Source organism: Rattus norvegicus, chromosome 1 (assembly GCF_021556685.1).
Source record: "Rattus norvegicus strain SHRSP/BbbUtx chromosome 1, alternate assembly SHRSP_T2T, whole genome shotgun sequence".
Classification (NCBI taxonomy): Eukaryota; Metazoa; Chordata; class Mammalia; order Rodentia; family Muridae; genus Rattus; species Rattus norvegicus.
The window spans coordinates 1,506,379-1,528,826 of NC_141534.1; the positions used below are offsets into that span (position 1 = coordinate 1,506,379).

The 22,448-nt window shown below is 41.7% G+C and overlaps 1 protein-coding gene and 1 pseudogene across 1 annotated transcript; one reads left to right on the forward strand and one right to left on the reverse strand.

Moving 5' to 3' along the window:
- Nucleotides 1–6,680: 6,680 nt before the first annotated feature.
- On the forward strand, nucleotides 6,681–11,278 carry LOC148006792 (igE-binding protein pseudogene; annotated as a pseudogene).
- A 6,502-nt stretch (nucleotides 11,279–17,780) lies between these two features.
- On the reverse strand, nucleotides 17,781–21,398 carry LOC148006793 (uncharacterized). Its single transcript, XM_087596724.1, is given in 4 exon segments — nucleotides 17,781–17,956; nucleotides 18,119–19,604; nucleotides 20,984–21,044; nucleotides 21,236–21,398. Coding segments are annotated over 4 exon segments (1,848 nt in total). The 3' UTR covers nucleotides 17,781–17,818.
- Nucleotides 21,399–22,448: the final 1,050 nt, after the last annotated feature.

The window sequence follows — 22,448 nt, forward strand, 5'->3', positions numbered from 1 at the left end:
GAATTGGACCTCGGAGTTTGAACAGACACTTCGAGAGCTGAGAGCGACCATCATTCAAGTAAATTCTACCTGACTGGACCTGTCTTTGATGGAGGGATTGTCGTCCCGGATCACCTCAGCAGTCTCTTATTTCAAGGAATGGGTGGGAGTGGGACTTTTTGGAGTGATCCTCTGCTGTGGATTAGTGTTACTCCTCTGGTTGCTTTGCAAATTGAGATCTCAAACAAGAAAGGACAAAGTAGTGATCGCCCAGGCGCTTGTAGCCCTTGAACAAGGAGCGTCAGCCGATATCTGGTTGACCATGCTCAAGCAACAGGTCGCCGGCTGGACAGCTCTTGCACTCCTAGAACCTCAGTTCATTGCACAGGATTAGAGTGTCTGGCTTGAGCAGCCCATGAGGGGTGACGAGCTTAGCATTGCACAGGGAAGTTCTACCAAATACGCTGCCTGGAAGTCATGTCATATTACATGAGGGTTTCTGCCCCAGTTTTCCCTCCCTCGAATAATGGCAGTGTGACGGGTCGGGAGTGCCCTGGGTCCCAACAACAGCCTAAGGGTATCTCTCTTGTACAGGTTCGCCAACTTTGTACGAGGATATGACCTCTGTCTTCGCCCTCCTATATCTGGGTGTCCTGTTTGCTTAAAAAAACAGAAAAGGGGGAGATGTGAGGAGCTGTCCGAGGAGCTGTCCTCACATATGTGAAGAGCTGTCCTCACAAACTCCATTACAAGATGGCACCGGCATCCAGCAGAACGCACCTAGTAAAAAGGGCAATACGCAGGCACCTGGTAACTTCCCTACTCAAAGGGACACGTACGTTTTGGTACGTCATCTGGCATAATTGGCAGCGACCAGTCAGAGAGTGACACGTCCTAGGCGAGGATAGTTTCCTATATAAGGGACGGTTATTCCTCATTCTCCGTCTCTGCATTGTAAGCTTATGCTCTCCCTCTCAAGACGCATTAAAGCTTTTCTGCAGTAGGATCCTGTGTGTGCTGCTTCATTCCTGCTGGTGAGACGTAGCGCGGGACAACTACTACTACTGAAGGACAGAGAACAGCACATAAATACATACTGAATGCACTTGCCAGGATTAATGCAAACACACAGTCCAAAAGGAGACTATGGAAGCCATTATTTAACCAAAGCCTTCTTAGTAAATGTGTTTTCCACATATGTACAATTTTCAGCCAACTAAAGTTTAAGTACCAATATTTTTGGTTAAAGTTGTTTTATATGGGAATATTTCTACAATGAGATAATCCCTATAAAGCATGGAACATGAGTCCTGGCACACAGAGTTCAGTAAGTGTTAGCAATTTTTATTGTTAATTAATTGTATTATGTAAGTGCTTGCCTTAGGATTCAGAATGAACAGAGTATACTTACTCTTCTTGATGGCCCAAGGGCATCCTAATAAATATTAAATACTTAATGAGACTACGAGCATAAGGACATCTTGGAAGTTACCAGGAATTCTGGGGTTGTTGTTTCCTGCACAGCTCCAATGTGAGGTCTGGCTAATGGTGGGACTGGAGTCAGCCAGCTACCACTAACTCTATCAAGCTGTCAGTTCTCATGGTTGTCAGAGTGCCCGCACTGGCAATTTCTCAAAGTTTCCTACCACTAAACATCTTTGAGCTGAGACATTGAGCTGAGACATTAAATATTGTAAATCAATACAAACAAGGACTGGTCTATCTAACCTACCTGAACCCATTTCCTGATTGTTCAGAAACACTGAAGTTTCCAGAGTAGAGTCTGTGAGTCTATTCTGGTTCGATGCTGCATACCTACAATAACAGGAATCAAATGGCTGAGGCAGGAGGACTGCAAGCTTGAGGCCAGCCTGAGGTACATAGTGATACTCTGTCTCAAAAAATAAAGTAAGGAACAGGTAAGAGGCCCACTTGCCCTGAGAATTTTCCTAAGCCCTCAGTTGGGATCCCAGGAAAACCTAACTAAGAAGGTCCCCCAAATCAAATGGGTAGTGTCTTATTGACGGTTTCTTCTGTTGTGAAGAGACACCATGGCCATAGGAACTCTTATAAAAGAAAACAATTTGTTAGGGCTGGCTTAGAGTTCACAGGTTTAGTCCACTTTCATCATGGTGGGAAGCACATGGCATGCAGGCAGTCATGGTCATGTTGGAGAGGTAGCTGAGATTTCTACATCTGGATTAGCAGACATCAAGAAGAGAAAGGGAGCAACTAGTCCTGGCTTGAGAATCTAAAATCTCAAAGCCCACCCAACTGTGACAAACATCCTCCAAAAAGGCCATACTTCTTAACATTGCCATTCCTTAAAAGCCTATGAGGGCCATTTTCATTCAGACTGTCACAGGTAGAAAGAAACCGCACAGCTTTAAAATGTGCATGTGATCATTAGCCACTGTCTAGGTAGGGGAGGTGGAGGGAGGCACGGTGAGGAGATTATACAGAATAAATGTTTCTGGGAAGCAGGACTTCAAGACTAGAAATACTTTCTTACGTAAATAGTTTGGTCAAATGCCCACACGTCTCTTCCTTTGTCCCTATCCTTTACAATGCAGAGTTGACATTTAATCAAGATTCTAGAGAAAATAAAGCCCCCATACTGCTGTGCTGGTCTTGTGGTAGATGCTTTTCTAGCCTATTCTTTTTCTCTTATTCTTTCAACAACAACCTTTAATCACATCTTCTGAGAAAAGACTTATGGGTTTGATTCTTCTGATATCACACAGGAGCACTCAAAGGAGGAAGAGCCATGGTGGCTGCCAGTGGAGAACAGGCATGTTATTGACTACAGGAGTTGTGGGACTTGGCAATTTCTGTTGCTTCTGAGGATGATATTTTAAAGAAAACTCTTCCTCATGACTGAAGGAGATTTTGACACATAAGACATAGATCAGCAGCCGGTGTATCAGTGACATGTCATGGCGTCACTCTGCACATAGGTATAGGGGAGTTACAGATTGTGGATGTGGAGAAGGGACTGTTGGTAGGTAGTGGTCATGAGAATCACAGTCCCTTGTGTTACCAGGATCTCTATTTCTATTTTACTTCCACAGAACTGAACGACTCATCCGCACTGTCATTTCCTTTGTTGAAGTTCATGTTTTTCCCTGTTGAACTAGTCTAATAGGGTGCAGGATTCCTAGAGACATCAATTTTCTAGTGTCACCTTGTGTCCAGGACACCTTAAGTATTACACAACTGGAGGGTGCCCCCTGGTGGCTTCTACTGAACCAATCTCATATAACGAGTTGATAAAAGTTGAGAAAGGTGCTATACTGTGTACAGTGAATTTCCTTTACATAAATGTTCATGTGTGATGCTTATTTTATTAGAAAAATTTATAATAGTTTTCATAAACAATTAGGTACGTTATCTATATAAATACATTTAAAAATAAAAGATTTAAAGTAAAAATTAAATTTAAAAAAGTTTTCATGATTTTTTAGTTTTAAAAGAAAAATTGTTTCTGGGTGAGTGAATCTTTGAAGCACACTTCAGTAGCCTATTCCCAGTGTGATCAGGACTCTAGCTGGAGGACAGGATGTGCAAAATTGCTCAACTACATGTATTTTACATGACTGTCCTCCTACACAAAAGGGGATATTCTGATCTGTAGTTTAGGTGCTAATTAAAGCATCTAGTTAACACACCCTCTTCTTCAAATAGGCCATAGAGCACTTTCTCATCTCAAATAAATTTCACCTACCTTCTTAAGGAGGGGAGACAAAAATTCTTCTTCCTTTTATGGCAAGGGTTTTGTATTTTTATTCTTAATACAATTTCCCAGTATCACTATATCCATAATTTAGTTAAGTAGTTAAATTTAATTTTCCGATAACGAACAAATTTATAGTAGGTCAAGAGGACTAGATGGAAGAAATCTGCATCACACTTCACAACAGTTTTCAAAAGCAGACTCTGTTAACTGTGAATTTGTGCATCTGAAAGCTGCTCTCCTACTTTGGTTATACAAAATTAATTGCTGAGCATACTCCAGAGAAATGACAGTTTTTATAAAAAAAGATTTATTTCATATATCCAAGTACACAATAGCTATCTTCAGCCACACCAGAACAGGGCATCAGATCTCACTACAGATGATTGTGAGCCACCATGTGGTTGCTGGGATTTCAACTCAGAACCTCCAAAAGAGCAGTCAGTGCTCTGAATCACCAAGCCATCTCTCTAGCCCTGAGAAATGACACTTTTTGATTTAATGTTTGCCAGTGCAAATTTCATGAAATAACAGTTAATATGCTTCCTGTGAGTTAGATTGTCAAGAAGCAATATTGAGCAGCCACAACAACACTGTTGAGTTAAACTATGCTCGATGCATGTAAAATTGTCTAGAAATAGCATAGAACCCAGACACATCTTCCTTACACTGTAAATCAGGTTAGATGTTTTACAATACTCAATAAAATATTGATTCTAAGAAAATATATTCAATTACTAGGGAATGATCTCTGCATGCACATCAAAGACCAGAATTCATTACCTGTTCATCAGACAACATTACCAAAGAGAAGTGGTGCAAGACTTGAGAGACCAATGAGAGTTCATGCTTCGCATGATGTAAAAGAACACAGGAGAAGAAAGCTTTAAGGGAAACCCGTAGGACTTTTCTTTCCCTACCCTTCACTAACAGAGCCATAGGCACTTGTGTATTCTTCCTTTGAATTTCAAATTCTGAATAGCTTGGAATTAAACATTTTGAAAACTAATAGTCACAAAACAGGGATCTCTCTGGAACTGCTTAAAAGTGTCAGCTGCAGATCCCATGTTCTGTTGCTCTGATGAATGGCAAGGAGGTGGACATGGAGGATGGTTCAGAAAGACTGCCATGTGAATCTTAAGATACTCATCTCTACCCTGTCCAATATGTGTCTTCATTTAAATAAATGCTAGTGTTTAAAGAAAATAAACACTGTGAGAAGCCAGAAGGAAGCACCTTGGTTCTTTTTTTTTTTTTCTTTTTTTTTTTTCTGGAGCTGGGGACCGAACCCAGGGCCTTGCGCTTCCTAGGCAAGCGCTCTACCACTGAGCTAAATCCCCAACCCCAGGGAAGCACCTTGGAACCCACTTTTACACCTTTTCCTCTCTGGCCAGGAATCATTGAATCTGTGAGAGCATCTCCTGGAGTCCTTGTCTGGCTTGAGAGGGCGTTTATGGTGCTTTAAGATCTAGTCCCTCTTGGTCATCTTGGTGCTTCTTATTGTCTCAAGTGAAATAGCCTGCTTTAGAACCAAAGCCTAGGAGTTGGGGATTTAGCTCAGTGGTAGAGCACTTGCCTAGCAAACGCAAGGCCCTGGGTTCGGTCCCCAGCTCCGAAAAAAAAAAAAAAAAGAACCAATGCCTAGGCTTATTCTATATCCCTACAGTAATGTGCTTCCAGGAGCTAACAGAAGTGGAGGCCTGGTTGTACTCTCTGAATATACTCCTCAATATTGTCATCACCTTAGCAATTTCCCAAAAGAGTAGATAGTTAATTTGTAGCTCAGGGTTCCACATCCATGGATTTCTGCTCGAAAGAGTTAGGTGTGAGGAGCTGTCCTCACATATGTGAGGAGCTGTCCTCACATACTCCATTACAAGATGGCACCGGCATCCGGCAGAACGCACCTAGTAAAAAGGGCAATACGCAGGCGCCTGGTAACTTCCCTACTTAAAGGGACTCGTACGCTTTGGTACGTCATCTGGCATAATTGGCAGCGACCAGTCAGAGAGTGACACGTCCTAGGTGAGGATAGTTTCCTATATAAGGGATGGTTATTCCTCACTCGGCATCTCTGCATTGTAAGCTTATGCTCTCCCTCTCAAGACGCATTAAAGCTTTTCTGCAGTAGAATCCTGTGTGTGCCGCGTCGTTCCTGCTGGCGAGATGTAGCGTGGGACATCTGGTGCCGAAAACCCGGGAAAGACCTTGCCATCGTCAGCACCTTCGGAGATCCCTTGGCGACAAGGAGGATTCAGAACTGCAGGTAGGTAAGTTTGGAGAGGCAGGCCTCTCTTGGACTTTGGTTTGGGGTTGTCACCGCCTTGGGAAGGATTTGTTGAGGCTATAGTATTTGTCCTGGGAGCCACCCTATGTTCTGTTTTCACCGTTTTTGCTGTTAAAAGGACGATCACAGCAGGTGAAGGCGCGTCTCAGTCTCTCGTATATAAGTGAGCTTCGCGCAGCTCCCTTTTACCTTCGATTTTGACGGTAGAGGAGCAAGGACTCGATAAGGCTGATGTAGATAAGCGGCATCGTCCGGGGAGGCACGTGTAAGACTCCCATACATAAGAGAGCAGCGTGTCCGTCTCTACCCTTTCACCTCACGCCTTGTCAGACAGACATAGATAAGCCGCTGGCGTTCCTGGCCCATCATGGGATCCTCACAGTCTGTGGTCACGGCCTTGGAAACAGTGTTAAAGCAGAGGGACATCAAAATTGGAGGAAAAACACTTAAACACTTTGGAAGGAGGTAGAGAGGGTGGCTCCTTGGTTTGCCTGTTCAGGCTCATTTATAATTGCCTCATGGAACAAACTTGGAAAGGACCTTGACAGAAAATTGGCGGAAGAGGATCTGCGCCTAGGGACCAAAGCTATATGGAAGCTGGTTAAGTATTGTTTAAAGAATGAAACGTGTAAGGCAGCAGTAGTAGAAGGACAGGCCACTCTCGAGGTAGTCCGGGACAGTATGTCAGAAACCGAACGTAGTGAGAGGTTGGGCGCGCGCCAGAAAAAGGACGTCCTAAAAAAGAAAAAAGGCCCTCCCGGTAAGTCCGCAGACAAGGGAGCGTTGAAATTTTCAGATTCCAGTACTTCCTCCTCTACACATAAACCAGGAGGGGAAGCCAGTCTATACCCTGTAAAAGAGCTAGAAGCGCTGAATCTGGACAGTTCTGAAAGCTCTGAAAATAAAACCTTAGACTCAGAGGAGGAGGCCGAGCTAGATGAGGAAGCAGCTAAATATGAGGAGGAAAGATATTACCCCGATGAATGTAGGGGAAGTAATAGAAGCCTTCTAGCGCGGCCGCCACCAGCGGCGCCCCCTCCATATGAGACACGCTCACGCGCCTTCTCACTAGTCCCGGAGAGGGTGAAAAGAAAGCTGAGTATGACATTTCCTGTCTTTGAGACTCCGGAGGGAGGACGGGTCCATGCCCCTGTTGAATATAATCAGATTAAGGAATTAGCGGAATCAGTTAGAAAGTATGGAGTCATGGCCAACTTTACTCTAACACAACTCAACAGGTTGGCCATGATGGCATTGACACCAGCTGATTGGCAGATGATTGCTAAGGCAGCCCTTGCCAGCATGGGCCAATACATGGAATGGAAAGCGCTCTGGTATGAGGCAGCCCAAACACAGGCCAGAGCGAATGCTACGGCCTTAATACCTGAGCAAGAGGAATGGACTTTCGAACTCTTAACAGGACAGGGCCGCTTTGCAGCTGATCAGTCTGCTTACCACTGGGGCGCCTATGCTCAAGTCTCCAGCATGGCTATTAGAGCCTGGAAAGCACTGTCCAGGAGAGGAGGGATCGATAATCAACTTACAAAAATCATTCAGGGACCCCAGGAAAATTTCTCAGATTTTGTAGCTAGAATGACAGAGGCTGCAGGATGAATCTTTGGCGATCCTGAACAAGCAGCACCACTTATAGAACAGCTCGTTTTCGAGCAAGCCACCCAGGAGTGCCGAGCAGCCATAGCCCCCCGAAGAAATAAAGGGCTACAGGATTGGTTTAGAGTCTGCAGGGAACTTGGAGGGCCCCTTACTAACTCAGGCCTGGCGGCCGCCATTCTCCAGTCCCATCAACGCCCTGTTAAAGGGACGGATAAAAGATCATGCTTTCAATGTGGAAAACAGGCCATCTAAAAAGAGACTGCAGGATGACAAAAAGAGACAGGGGGTCTGCAACCCTCTGTGTCTGATGTGGCAAAGGCTACCATAGGGCTGACCAGTGCTGATCAGTGAGAGACATTAAAGGCAAACTACTCCCTCCTTTGGAGACTCGGCCTAATGAGATGTCAAAAAACGGGCTGGTGGGCCCCCAGTCCCAGTGCCCTCAAAGATATGGGAACCGCTTTCACAGGGTCACGACCCCAGCAGAGGAGGTCCCCCAAGAGGCGACACAAAATTGGACCTGTGTGCCGCCTCAGACTCCTTTCTAATGCCCCAGATGGGCATTCAGCCAATTCCTGCTCAGACTGTGGGGCCTCTACCCCTGGGAACCGTAGGCCTTGTCCTTGGGAGAGGATCTCTCGCCCTACAAGGACTGATAGTCCATCCAGGCCTTGTTGAAGCTCAGAGCTCTCTTGATGTTCAGATTCTTTGTTCAAGTCCCGATGGGGTTTTTTTCCATAAGTAAAGGAGATAGAATAGCACAGTTATTACTCCTTCCGTGCTCCCAGGCCACGATACAGGATACCAAGTTACCCATGGGGTCCACTGGTCATGATTCGGCATATTTGGTGGTTCACCTTAACAACCGCCCAAAATTGAGCTTAGAAATTAATGGAAAGAAATTCGAAGGCATACTGGATACTGGGGCTGATAAAAGTATAATTTCCTCAAAATGGTGGCCTCAATCATGGCCTACCACAAAATCTTCTCACTTGCTACAAGGATTAGGCTACCAGTCATGCCCTATGATCAGCTCTGCCACTCTAACTTGGACAACTGCCGATGGCCGACGGGGACAATTTATTCCTTATGTACTTCCCCTGCCTGTTAATCTTTGGGGGAGGGATGTTATGCAGACCATGGGACTGACCTTATGTAATGAATACCCCCGACAAGTGGCCCACATGATGTCAAGGATGGGCTATAAGGAAGGGAAAGGCCTAGAGCGATTAGAACAGGGTTGTCTCACGCCCATTGAACCGATCGCCAACCCCCATAAACAAGGCCTGGGTTTTTTCTAGGCGCCATTGGGGCAGCACGACCCATACCATGGAGGATGGAGAACGCGGTGTGGGTTCCCCAGTGGCCATTAACCTCTGAGAAATTACAGGCAGCTACAGGACTGGTGGATGAACAATTAAGATTGGGATTTGGAGCCCCCCACCTCTCCTTGGAACACCCCAATTTTTGTAATAAGGAAAAAATCAGGAAAATGGCGACTACTCCATGACTTGAGGGCCATTAACGATCAGATGGAATCCATTGGACCCATTCAGCAGGGCCTTCCTATACTCTCGGCCCTACAAAAAGATTGGAATTTGGTAATAATAGATATCAAGGATTGTTTTTTCTCTATTCTGCTTTACCCCCCTGATAAGCCCAGGTTTGCTTTTACTGTCCCATCAATTAATCATACTGAACCTGATAAAAGATACAGTGGAAGGTCCTATCTCAAGGCATGGCCAACAGCCCTACAATGTGTCAGTTATATGTTCAGGAAGCCCTCAAACCAGTCAGGGAGACCTATCCAAATTTACTGTTAATCCATTACATGGATGATATATTGATGTGTCATAAAGACTTAGAATTACTCAAACAAGCCTATTCCTTATTACAAAAAACCATTAAACAATGGGACTTACATATTGCTAGAGAAAAGGTCAAAATTGCCGACACAGGTCATTTTCTAGGATCCATTATTTTCCCTGATAAGATTATACCCCAGAAACTGGAAATCCGTAGAGACCTCCTCCATACTCTTAATGACTTTCAGAAGCTCTTGGGAGATATCAACTGGTTGAGACCATTTTTGAAAATCCCTTCCGCGGAATTAAAACCTTTGCTTGAAATATTGGAAGGGGACGGCCACATCACCTCCCCTCGTGTGCTAACTCCCGCTGCAACCAAGGCCTTACTAAAAGTAGAAGATGCCATAAAACAGGCCCAATTGCAACGCATTGATTGGTCTCTACCTTTTTCACTCTGTGTACTAGATACCAAGGATTTACCCACTGCAGTTTTATGGCAACAAGGTCCACTGTTATGGATCCATCCACATGCTTCCCCTGTGAAGATTATTGATTGGTATCCAGCCGCAGTAGCACATCTGGCTATTAAGGGCCTAAAAGCTGCCATCTGTCATTTTGGGACTCCACCCCAATCCTTGATTATCCCATATACACCCTACCAGGTCCAAACTCTAGCCGCTACCTCTGATGATTGGGCAGTGCTGCTCACATCTTTTACAGGGAAGATAGATAATCATTATCCTAAACCCCCCCTATTGTGTTTTGCAAGATTACAACCTGTTGTTTTCCCTCGCGTCACATCCCACAGACCATTAAAGGAGGGGATAACAGTGTATACGGATGGGTCAAAAACAGGGGTGGGAGCATATGTGGTAAACTCCCAAGAATTCTCACGACAATATTTTGAAACCTCACCCCAAGTGGTAGAATGCCTAGTGGTCATGGAGGTCATTGAAAAATTCCAGGTTCCTCTAAATATTGTTTCAGATTCCTCCTATGTGGTTAATGCTGTTAGTATTCTTGAAACCGCCGGTATAATTAAAACCACTAGTAAGGTGGCAGATATTTTCCGAAAAATCCAAATTATCCTATTAGATAAAAGATTCCCTGTATACATTACATACGGGCCCATTCTGGACTCCCTGGCCCAATGAGTTCAGAGAATGATTTGGCTGACAAAGCCACAAAAATGATAGCTGTGGCCCTGGCCTCTCCTTTAGAGGCCGCTAAAGCCTTTCATGGCAATTTCCATGTCACCTGAGAAACTTTACGCCACCGCTTCTCTATAACTAGAAAAGAGGCACGTGATATAGTCACCCAATGCCAACAGTGCTCCCAGTTCCTCCCAGTTCCTCACATCGGGGTCAACCCGAGAGGAATACAGCCATTGCAAATCTGGCAAACGGATGTAACTCATAATTCTACTTTTGGAAATTTACAGTATGTGCATGTATCTATAGACACATGTTCTGGCATTCTACATGCAACCCCACTTACAGGAGAAAAAACAACACATGTCATTCAGCACTAACTTGAAGCATGGAGTGCTTGGGGAAAGCCGAAATGTGTAAAAACTGACAATGGACCCGCCTACACATCTCAAAAATTCCATCAGTTTTCTGCTCAGATGCAGGTTACCCACCTGAGGGGCCTGCCCTACAACCCTCAAGGACAGGGAATCATAGAGCGTGCTCATCGGACGCTCAAATCATATTTAATAAAACAAAGAGGGGGAATTATGATAGAACTCCCCCCAACACCCTGAATGGTCACTGCTCTGGCCCTTTTAACCTTAAAATTTTAAATCTTGATGAAGCTGGACAAACAGCGGCTGAGCGACATTGCTCAGAGCCCTAGAGGACAAAAGAATTAGTCAAATGGAAGGATGTATTGACAAATGAATGGAAAGGCCCGGATCCTGTTTTAATAAGATCCAGGGAATCTGTCTGTGTTTTTCCACACGACAATGAAAATCCCATATGGATCCCAGGACGACTTACTCGGAGCATCACAGCAAGTGATCAAGAAGGGACTGGGACTCCTGCACCTCCTCACTCTTCTTCCATGGATGCCAGCCACGGTGCAGGGCAAGCTAAGATGGGGAATAATGTCAACCTTTCCACTCCCGATGCCGGTTATGTACCACTAACAGGGATTTAGGGTTGGCCTATTTACCTGAGGATCCACAGGTTGAATTTACCTGAGGATCCACAGGTTGAACGACTAAAAGAAAATAGGACTATTCCCCTTAAGGGCAGCCTTTGTTTTAGCATATTCAACAAAACATCTTTTGATCTCCCTTGCATTATGTTATGTAATCAATATTCTGCTTGGTTAAGGGAGGCCACATGGGGAACTGGTGAGGAGGACATTGTGGCTAACGCCACAGTTCTCTATGGTGGTGGCCTTACATTGTGTTAATGGTAGCTGCACTGATCTTACGCCCATGGCGATGCTACTTGGAGGAAAGGGCGAAAAGGGACGGTTGTCATTTTCCTGGACGGGGAACATCAAACCTGCTGCCTCTGTCTGGACAGCTACTCATGTAAAATATCGCAGTAGTTACCCGCATGCCTCGCTTTATCCCGATCCCTGTTGATACCCCGGGGACCATGACCTTATTTAGAGGAAAAAGAGATTTTGGTACTTCTGCAATTATTGCTGGCATTATTGCTACGACAGCAGTCGCTGCCTCGGTTACTGCCTCGGCATTGGCCTTGTCAAATTCAGTACAGACAACCCAAACTATCAATGATTTATCGGCCACCATCTCTGTGGCTCGGGACAGACAGGCCTCGGCCAATACTCAGACATAGGGAGGCCTTATGCTTGTCAACCAACGTATAGATCTGGTCCGAGAGCAATTAGACATTCGATGGCAACTGGCCCAGCTTGGCTGTGAGCAAAAACTCCCAGGCCTTTCTGTCACCTCCATATAATATGTCAAATTTACCCGAGCTGCTAATCTGTCTAAGAGTCTTTCACAGCATCTGTTACAGAATTGGACCTCGGAGTTTGAACAGACACTTCGAGAGCTGAGAGCGACCATCATTCAAGTAAATTCTACCTGACTGGACCTGTCTTTGATGGAGGGATTGTCATCCTGGATCACCTCAGCAGTCTCTTATTTCAAGGAATGGGTGGATTTCCTTGTTTTGGTTTAAAATGATTTCTCAAGTGGCCTGCTTCTGTTAGCACCCTAAACTGACATTATTGAAGGTGTTTCCAGAAAGACCTAGTCTCAAAGCTATTTGGTGTCTACTAATGGACTTAGTGCAGTTCTTTCTGTTTAGAAACACTGTACCCCTGATTTTAAAGAAAAAGAAAAAAACAAAAACAAACCTGCATTAAAACTTTGCCATTGGTAAGCAACTGAGCTGATTTGCAGCAGGGCAGGGCAAAATATGATAGGGGTGAATGGAATTTCCCCTCTGCCCTCTGAAGACATGCTGGAATAAAATCATTAAAATAAATTACATGGGAGAAAAGTGTGTTAATGCATTACTGTCCTTAAGTACAGCACAACATGGTTCAGAAGCTTTGGGCCCCAGTCTTTCTAGGGGAACTGAAATACACAAAATGTCAGGAAACAGCATGCTGGGGTTTTCTCTTGTTGTTGTTGAGCTTTTTTGTTTTTTAGAACGAATAGTAAAAATCATTTATGGAAAGTTGCAGGTTTGAAAACTATACAATAGTTGGGGATAACATGGATTTGCTCTGCAAACTTGATGGGAAATATTGTGTCCAGTCTTTGAGAACCTCCCACCTGAGGCTCCATTACTACATCTGATGCAAATCTGACAGAGGCTGAGGTCAGTTAGAGGGACACCGGTTGCACTGTGCACGTCTTCTAGCTCGTAATTGCTAAATCACAACCTGTATTTTTTTTAACAGCATCTGTTGTTTGTGATAGTCCTTACTAGGTAATGTGATGCAATTTTAAAACATGTGTTCCTTTCTTCAAGAGAAGCATTTTTGGGGCTGGGGAGAAGGCTCAGTGGTTAAGGGCACAGACTACCATTGAAGAGGACCAAGGCCTGGTTCCCAGAATCCACATTGCAAGGTTCACAGCTGCTTCTAACTCCAGCTCTAGGGGACGAGACACTTCTAGTCTCTGAGGGTGCCTCGCACTCCCACACATACTAAAAATAAATATTAAAAAAAAAAGAAAAAGCGGGCTGGAGAGATGGCTCAGTGGTTAAGAGCACCTGACTACTCTTCCAGAGATCCTGAGTTCAATTCCCAGCAACCACATGGTGGCTCACAACCATCTGTAAAGAGATCCGATGCTCGCTTCCGGTTTATCTGAAGACAGCTACAGTGTACTTATATATAATAAAATGAATAAATCTTTAAAAATAATTTAAAAAGAAAAAGAAAAGGAAAAGCAGTTGTCAGCTTGCTTTAATAGTCCATTTTATGTATTTTTGTTTTTAAAAACAGATAAAAAGTTGGGTTGGATATTAGCAATGTTCAGAGGTAGCAAGACCAAGTGAAAAGGGAGTCATTGAAACAACCCAAAATGTTAACTGCTAGAGTTGTCTCAGTCTCAATCTCTCATCATTCCTAATTCTGTGTGTGTGTTGGGGGGGGGATCATGTTTACCAGTGCACACTTAGTGTTGTCCCCTATCCTGCATAAGCTCTCTAATAACACAAACACCAGTGACAGAAATAGTAACTAATGTTTATTTGGTGTCCATTACGTGACAGGGCATGCACAGTCTTACACACTTCACCCTTAGTTTTACAGTAATCCCGAATGGTATGTGCTATTTAGTCAGTTTTACAGTTGAAGGTTCTAAGATGCTTCTAGCACTCCATTGGTGTGGGACTCAGAGCTGTAATCTGTGTCGCTCAATCTTGAATGCTAAGTGTTGTGTTGTTTACTGCTTATTCTGTCTCGAGGAGGCTCGCCATCCTAGGAGTAATAAAGTGATATTTGTTACACAAAACTTTACTCTAAATATCTAAAGAGGCATTGAGCATATATTCTTATGCCAGCATGAATTTAAACATCTCTCGACAGCCAAAGATGACACAAACATTTAGTGAAGAAAAAAAAATCCTTGCATGTTGCAGGCCGCCACCACTGCAGCCTGGAGTGGGGTGGGGTGTTCAAGCAACATGTACCATAGCCTCAGTGACATACCTTAAAAAAAAGACATTTGAGGACAAAGGACGCATCTAATGCTGACTTCTTGTGAAAGTACATGTGGTTAATCAACCAGATAGGCATACAATTTCATTCTGTAAAGTTTTATAAAGGAAAGTAAACTAAGTACTGCCTGGGAGTTAGTGCTGTGCAGAGCACTCAGGCTTCTCTATGATTCTGCCTTCTTCTCAGCACCTCCCAGCCAACAGCTGCCTCCATTACACCAAGTCACTCAAATGAGTTTCCTTTGAGATTTCAAGATACCTCAGAAAAGACCTTGGTAGACATTTTAACATTACTTTATTTTCAAGGTACAGGTATCTAAATGCAGTGAAACCGTTAGGAAACTCACCAAAGTAGATTAACATTGCTGTTACTGAGTTGCAGCTATACAGGGCCCAACCTCCTTATCACTTTATGGCGATGGAGGACTTTTATTATTCTTGTAAAATATACATAATATGAAAGCTATCATTTTTATCTAAGTTGATTAAGTTGATACTTGATTGGCATGAAGTACATTCACTGTATTGTGGGATTATGATTCCCATGCATCACAGTTCTTTTACCATTTCAAACTGAAATTCTATATTCAATAAATACCAGCTCTTCAGTTCTCCCTCTCAAAGCCCTTGGCAACCACCATGCTGCTTTCCATTGCTTCCAATTTGTTTTCTCTAGGCTCCTTGCACAAATAACATCATATAGTATTTGTCTCTTGGCAACTGGGTTATTTCTTTTTGTGTAAATCCCTTGGGGCATCTATGTTCTGGTATGGGCCACAGCTTTTAGTCTGAATTATGTTCCATTTGTATATAGTTTTCATATATGTTTGCATGCATTTCTTGGACAATTGTTGACCTCGTTTTTGAAGTTGGGTCTCTCACTTGAGATTAGTAATTTAGGCTAAGCTGTCTTGACAATGAATCCCAGGCACCGGCTCAACACAGCTGGGTTTACTGGCAGAACATCATATGTCTGACTGGTATTTTTCAGTTTTGTCATATGCATGTGTGTGACTGTCTGTGTTCCTAAAACCAGCTTGGATCTAAAGCTTTCAAAAATGTCTTAATACTTGTTATACAGAATAATGGGATTATAGGGTTTTCATGCATTATGTAATGTATTTTGACAATATTCCCCCTTAATTTCTCTTGGGATTGCATTGAATCTGTAGATTGATTTTGGAAGTATGGCCATCCCATGAGCATGCAAGGTCTTTCCATCTTCTAGTGTCCTCTTTAATTTTATTCAGTATCTATAAAGTTTTCATTATAGAGGTCTTTCACATCCTTGGTCAGGTTTAATTCAAGAGATTTTGGGGGTGGGGCGCTCGGATTTTTAAGTTGTTTTTTTTTTTTTTTTTTTTTTTTTTCCGGAGCTGGGGACCAAACCCAGGGCCTTGCGCTTCCTAAGCAAGCGATCTACCACTGAGCTAAATCTCCAACCCCTTTACTTTGTTTTGAATGGGATTATTTCCCAGATTTCTTTCTCAGTACATTTTCACTGGTTGATAAGTCTACTGCTTGAAATATATATTATTATGGTGAGATGTGTTTCTTATATTCTGAGTTTCTATGGGATATTTGACATGATTGAAATGTTATGATTTCTATTCTATCAAAAAACAAAAGATTAGAGAAATGTATAAAATATATTGACATACTGAGCCAGCACTACATCTCTGGAATAAACCAATTTGACAATGGTAATTTTTTGATTTATTTTTGAATAGTTTGAAGGTATTTTTAAAGAAATTCTGCATATAAATTGCACCATAAATGGTGGAGATTGGTCTGTGTTTATCTGGTTTCAGTATTAGGCTAATAGTAACTTCATAAAGAGTATGGTAATGTAACCTTCCTTTGCTATTTAATAGCATAGTTTGAAAAGGATTTGTGTTAGTATTTCATTGAAGGTCTGGTAATTTTATTTGGTAAATATTTGACCACAACTTCACTTGTACTGCTTTCTACAAAGCTGCTCAATTTTTTTTTCAATTTTTTTTTTTTAGATATTCACGATCTACATTTGGTAGGTTATATACATCCAGAAATCTATGTGCTTTATTTTAGAGTTTTCCACTTTATTGGAATAAATGATTTCTAAGATAAGACCTAATGATTTTCCTGAATTTCATTAATGTATGTAGTAACAACTCTCCTTACGCCTCAAACTATTTACATCGAAGCTTTTCAACTTGATTGTTTTTGTATTTGAGGATTTTATGAATACTATATATCATTTTCATCCCTCCCTGTACCACAGCCAACCTCCTCCCATTTCCTTCCCCAATTTCACATTTTCCTAACCCTCTAAAACTAAACGCCAACCTAACCCTACCCGTCTTGTCCCCAACCTTAACCCACACCGCCCCGCAACGGTTTAACCCTAACCCCTAACTTTCTAGCACTAACTTCACACCCAACAACACTAATCATAATCCCTACCCTTCTAACTCGTTTCCAATAGACTCCTGGCATTTACTATGACCATGTTTTTGAATTGTTAGGTATTTATGCAGATTTCACAAAGATTTTACCACACTGAGCCCATTCATAAGGCTTTTCTCAAGAATGTTATTTTCTGCATTCACAGGGTTTCAGTGAATGGAAGTATGAATACTTTTGTTATAGTGAGAACTATTGAAATGTGCAAAGGCGGGGCTGGGGATTTAGCTCAGTGGTAGAGCGCTTGCCTAGGAAGCGCAAGGCCCTGGGTTCGGTCCCCAGCTCCAAAAAAAAAAAAAAGAACCAAAAAAAAAAAATGTGCAAAGGCTTCACCATATTTAGTACATTCATAGTTTCTCTCTAATGTGGTATCTTTTATGCTGTTTGTGTTAATTTGGGTTTTAATGCTGTGAAAAGATACCATGACCAAGGCAACTCTTAGAAAGGACATTTAATTGGGGGGAGGGGAGGTATACAGATTCAGAGGTTCAGTCTATTATCAAGGTGGAAGGAATGTCAGTGTCCAAGCAGACATGGTGCTGGAGGAGAGAGTTCTACATCTTGATCAGAAGGCAGCCAGAAGACTCTTCTGCCCTGGGTAGAGTTTAAGCATGGGGACTCAAAGCCCACCCTCCCCCACAGTGACATACATCCTCAAAGGCCACATCTACTCCAAAAAGGCCATACCTCCTAACACTGCCACTTGCCATGGGCCAAGTATATTTAAACCACCATACCTTTGAAGATCACAGTAAAGGCTTTACTACATTGGTTACATTCATAGGGTTACTCTTTAGTATGTTTGTGTTCTTTTATGTAGTTGGAGGTGGCTTGATTGTGAAAAGGCTTTACCACATTGACTACATTTGTAAGGTTGCTCTCCAGTATGAATTCTTTCATGTTGTCAAAGTTGATCATGAGAGGCAAAGAACTTACTAAATTGCTTACAATCATAAGGTTTCACTCTAGTATGTGTTGCTTTATGTTTTCGGAGACTATCATTACATACAAAGGCTTTAATTCATTAATTACATTTGTAAGGTTTCTCTCCAGTATGAATTCTTTCATGCTTTTTAAGGTCATTCTGACCTACAAAGGCTTTACCACATTGCTTACATTCTTAAGGTTTCACTCCAGTATGTACTGCTTTATGTTTTCGGAGACTAGCATCAAATACAAAAGCTTTACCACATTCATTACATTCGTAAAGTTTCTCTCCAGTATGAATTCTTTCATGCTTTTTAAGGTAATTCTGACCTACAAAGGCTTTACCACAGTGCTTACATTTGAAAGGTTTCACTCCAGTATGTATTGCTTTATGTGTTCGGAGACTACTGTTACATGCAAAGGCTTTACCACATTCATTACATTTGTAAGGTTTCTCTCCAGTATGTATTACTTTATGTGCTCGGAGACTACCATTCCATACAAAGGCTTTACCACATTCATTACATTTGTAAGGTTTCTCGCCAGTATGTGTTCTTTTATGTCTTTTAAGATCCCTCTGAACTACAAAGTCTTTACCACATTGATCACATACATAGGGCTTCTCTCCAGTATGTATTCTTTTATGTACTTGGAGATGACTATGAGATGCAAAGGCTTTACCACATTGATCACATTCATAGAACTTCTCTCCAGTATGTATTCTTTTATGTACTTGGAGATAACTATGAGATGAAAAGGCTTTACCACATTGATCACACTTGTAAGGTTTCTCTCCAGTATGTGTTATTACATGAACTTGGAGATGACTGAGTTGTGCAAAGGCTTTACCACATTGGTCACATACATAGGGCTTCTCTCCAGTATGTATTCTTTTATGTACTTGGAGATAACTATGAGATGTAAAGGCTTTACCACACTGATCACACTTGTAAGGTTTCTCTCCAGTATGTGTTATTCCATGAACTTGGAGATGACTGAGATGTGCAAAGGCTTTACCACATTGGTCACATACATAGGGCTTCTCTCCAGTATGTATTCTTTTATGTACTTGGAGATAACTATGAGATGCAAAGGCTTTACCACATTGATCACACTTGTAAGGTTTCTCTCCAGTATGTGTTATTCTATGAACTTGGAGATGACTATGAGATGCAAAGGCTTTACCACATTGATCACATTCATAGGGCTTCTCTCCAGTATGTATTCTTTTATGTACTTGGAGATACCTATGAGATGCAAAGGCTTTACCACATTGATCACACTTGTAAGGTTTCTCTCCAGTATGTGTTACTCCATGCGTTTTGAGATGGCTGTGTCGTGCAAAGGCTTTACCACACTGATTGCATTTGTAGGTTTTTTTCCTAGTATGCATTATTTTATGCCATCTAAGAGGACCATGTGCAAAGGCTTTACCACATTGATCACACACATAGGGCTTCTCTCCAGTATGTATTGTTTTATGTACTTGGAGATAACTATGAGATGCAAAGGCTTTACCACATTGATCACATTCGTAAGGTTTCTCTCCAGTATGTGTTATTCCATGCATTTTGAGATGACTGTGTCGTGCAAAGGCTTTACCACACTGATTGCATTTGTAGGATTTTCTTCCAGTATGTATTAGTTTATGCCTTCCAAGATTACAACGACGTTCAAAGGCTTTACCACATTGATTACATTTGTAGGGTTTTTCTCCACTATGAATCCTTTCAAGAGTTTGAAGCTGAGAATCGTATGTAAAGGCTTTATCACGTGGCTTACATTCATAGAGTTTCTCTCCAGTATGTGTGCTCTTATGTCTTTGGAGATGACTATGTTGTGCAAAGGCTTTACCACACTGAGCATTTTCAGATGGTTTCTCTCCAGTATGACATCTTTCATGCCTGCAAAGATAGATAGATGGCACATGGGAAAGCTTTACCACATTCACTAAACTAATGAATCTTTTTACCTGTGGAAATTAATTTTATAATTTGGTCTAATTGTAAAGAAAAATCACATCTTAAGGTTGTATCACTTTGTTTACACTCATGGTTTCCCATTCATTATGGGCTGGTAAAAGTGTTATTACATGGTTCACATTTGCACCATCCTTTCGCTCTATGAGATTTCTCATATATTTGAAGAGAAATGGAAGAGCTCAGAGATTTACCACATTGAGTACATTCATATGTTTTCATTTATTGTGAAATACACTACATTAGCATATCACATCAGCCAAGTGAACCAGGACAAATGGAAAGGAAATTTCCACAATCCTAGTATTCACAGGGATTTTCTGCTATGTGAGTTTATGGATATATTCCCAATGAAGTTGGGAAACCAACGAATTATAAATATGTCACACTGAGAGAGTCTGCTCAAATGTGGACTATTACATATATCTTAATTGTTCTGGGGGTGGGGGGCATTGCTCCTTTCACTATCCTTGTGCTCACATGGCTTGTATCCATTGTGACACAGGATATACCTGTAAAAATAACAAATGAAATATTTCCACTTGCATTCACACAGTTTGACTTTTTGTTCATCATAGACATATGGTATAAGAATTAAGGGTTCTCTTCAACAACATTCTTGACTCTTATAAACTGTCCCTCTCACTTAAACTTAACAATGTTAGTATATGAGTAATCAGCTTTACTATGATATATTTGCCTATTAGAAAAATAAAATTATCACCTATTCTGTGTGTGTGTGTGTGTGTGTGTGTGTGTGTGTGTTATGAGACTAAACAGATTGGCAGGTAAACAGAGTATCTGTAATGTGGCTATGATTCAAATGGTAAGATCTGTTAAGGCCTTGTTCCTTTGTCTTCTTTCTTAGAGGAATGCCTTGCAAAAAACAAGTCAGACACCTGACATTGAGGTACATGGATTTGTGAGAATTTAATACTCAATACACTTAAAGAAGGGCTTTTTTTTTACACTGTGGCGTTTCTTTAAAAGTTCCAGGACATACTAACATGCCTTCAGAGGCATATTCATACCAACTTGCACATGAAAATTACCTTCCATATCTTCTGAAACTTTGACAATGTTCTTCAAAACTATGGTCTTCCCAATTGTAACCTAAAATACAGTACCAGAAAATGTATGATATATTATTGGAAATTAGGCAACATTCAAGTTACTATCTTCAGTGAACCTGATTTTTTCACCTCATTCTTCTTTATTCTCAATTGAAGTTACAGAAAAGCAACAGTAACAAAGGAACATTTGTTTCCTTATTTTAAAAACTGAAAGAAAATTCACTGTCTTACCTATAGCAGTGAGGTTCCTATAGGTCTCCTGCATCACATCTTTATAGAGACTCTTCTGTGAAGGATCCAGCAAAGCCCATTCTTCTCGAGTAAAGTTCACATGTACATCATCATAGGTCAATGCGTCCTGAAACATCCCATACATTTGTACAACAGTAACCATGATACCGATATCACTGTAAATGTATGCTTCTGGTGCTTAACCCACTTATTTCTTGACCCAGACGTTCTAATGTAATTACCAAATCATCTTAGAAGAAAACTGAGTAATAAGGTTCACCTCTGTCATTTCTTTGCTCTTTGAGTAGGATATAGCCTTGCAAGAGAAATGCTAATTAATGGAGAGGAGGAGGCGCAGTATTGAGCACAGAGAAATTGTATGAACAATTACTAACTGCAAAAAAATATCAAGTGAGCATATAGGCTCATGACTTTAATTCAAGCACTCAGGAGGCAGAGGCAGGTATATCTGAGGTCTATCCAGGACAGCCAGAGGTACATATTAAGACCCTGTCTCTCCTATGAAAAATCAATCAAACAAACAAGAAAGATAGAAAGGAGTCAGAGGTTTTTACTAGAGTTCCTACAAAGAATTACATTCACTGTACTTCTGTATTCTTCTTCCAGAATCTTGAGGTAGCCCAGTTTAAACTGTAACAGTAATGAGATCTTACTAAAAGGGAATGAATGTTTAAACAGATACAAACAGATAACTGAAAATATTGGCAATGTAAATGTTGATCCTAAATAAGCAACATAGGACAGGAGCTGGCTCAGCAGTGAAGAGGTCTTGCTGGTCTTAAAATAATTGGCCTCAATTGCCAGTAGTTAGAAATGAGCTTCACAAGTATTGATTAGTCCAAGTTCAGGAATTCTGAAGCCATTTTCTGACTATTATGGGGATTAGGCATACATGATGTGCATATGAATGTCATGAATGATATGTATGAATGTCATTAATACATGCCATCCTGAGAAACAGAATATGCTCTCTATCACATTTCAAAATTTGTAACGTGGATGAAGATCAACACAGCAGCATATGCTTGACATGTGCCAAAACCCACAGTCCAACCCATCAGGCAATAATATACAAACGAACAAATAAAGAAAAAGCTGGGCACATTGGCCCACATTTAATCCTGGCACTCTGGAGCCAGAGTCAGGTGGACCATTTACGTTTGAGGCCGCACGTTCTACATACCTACTTTCA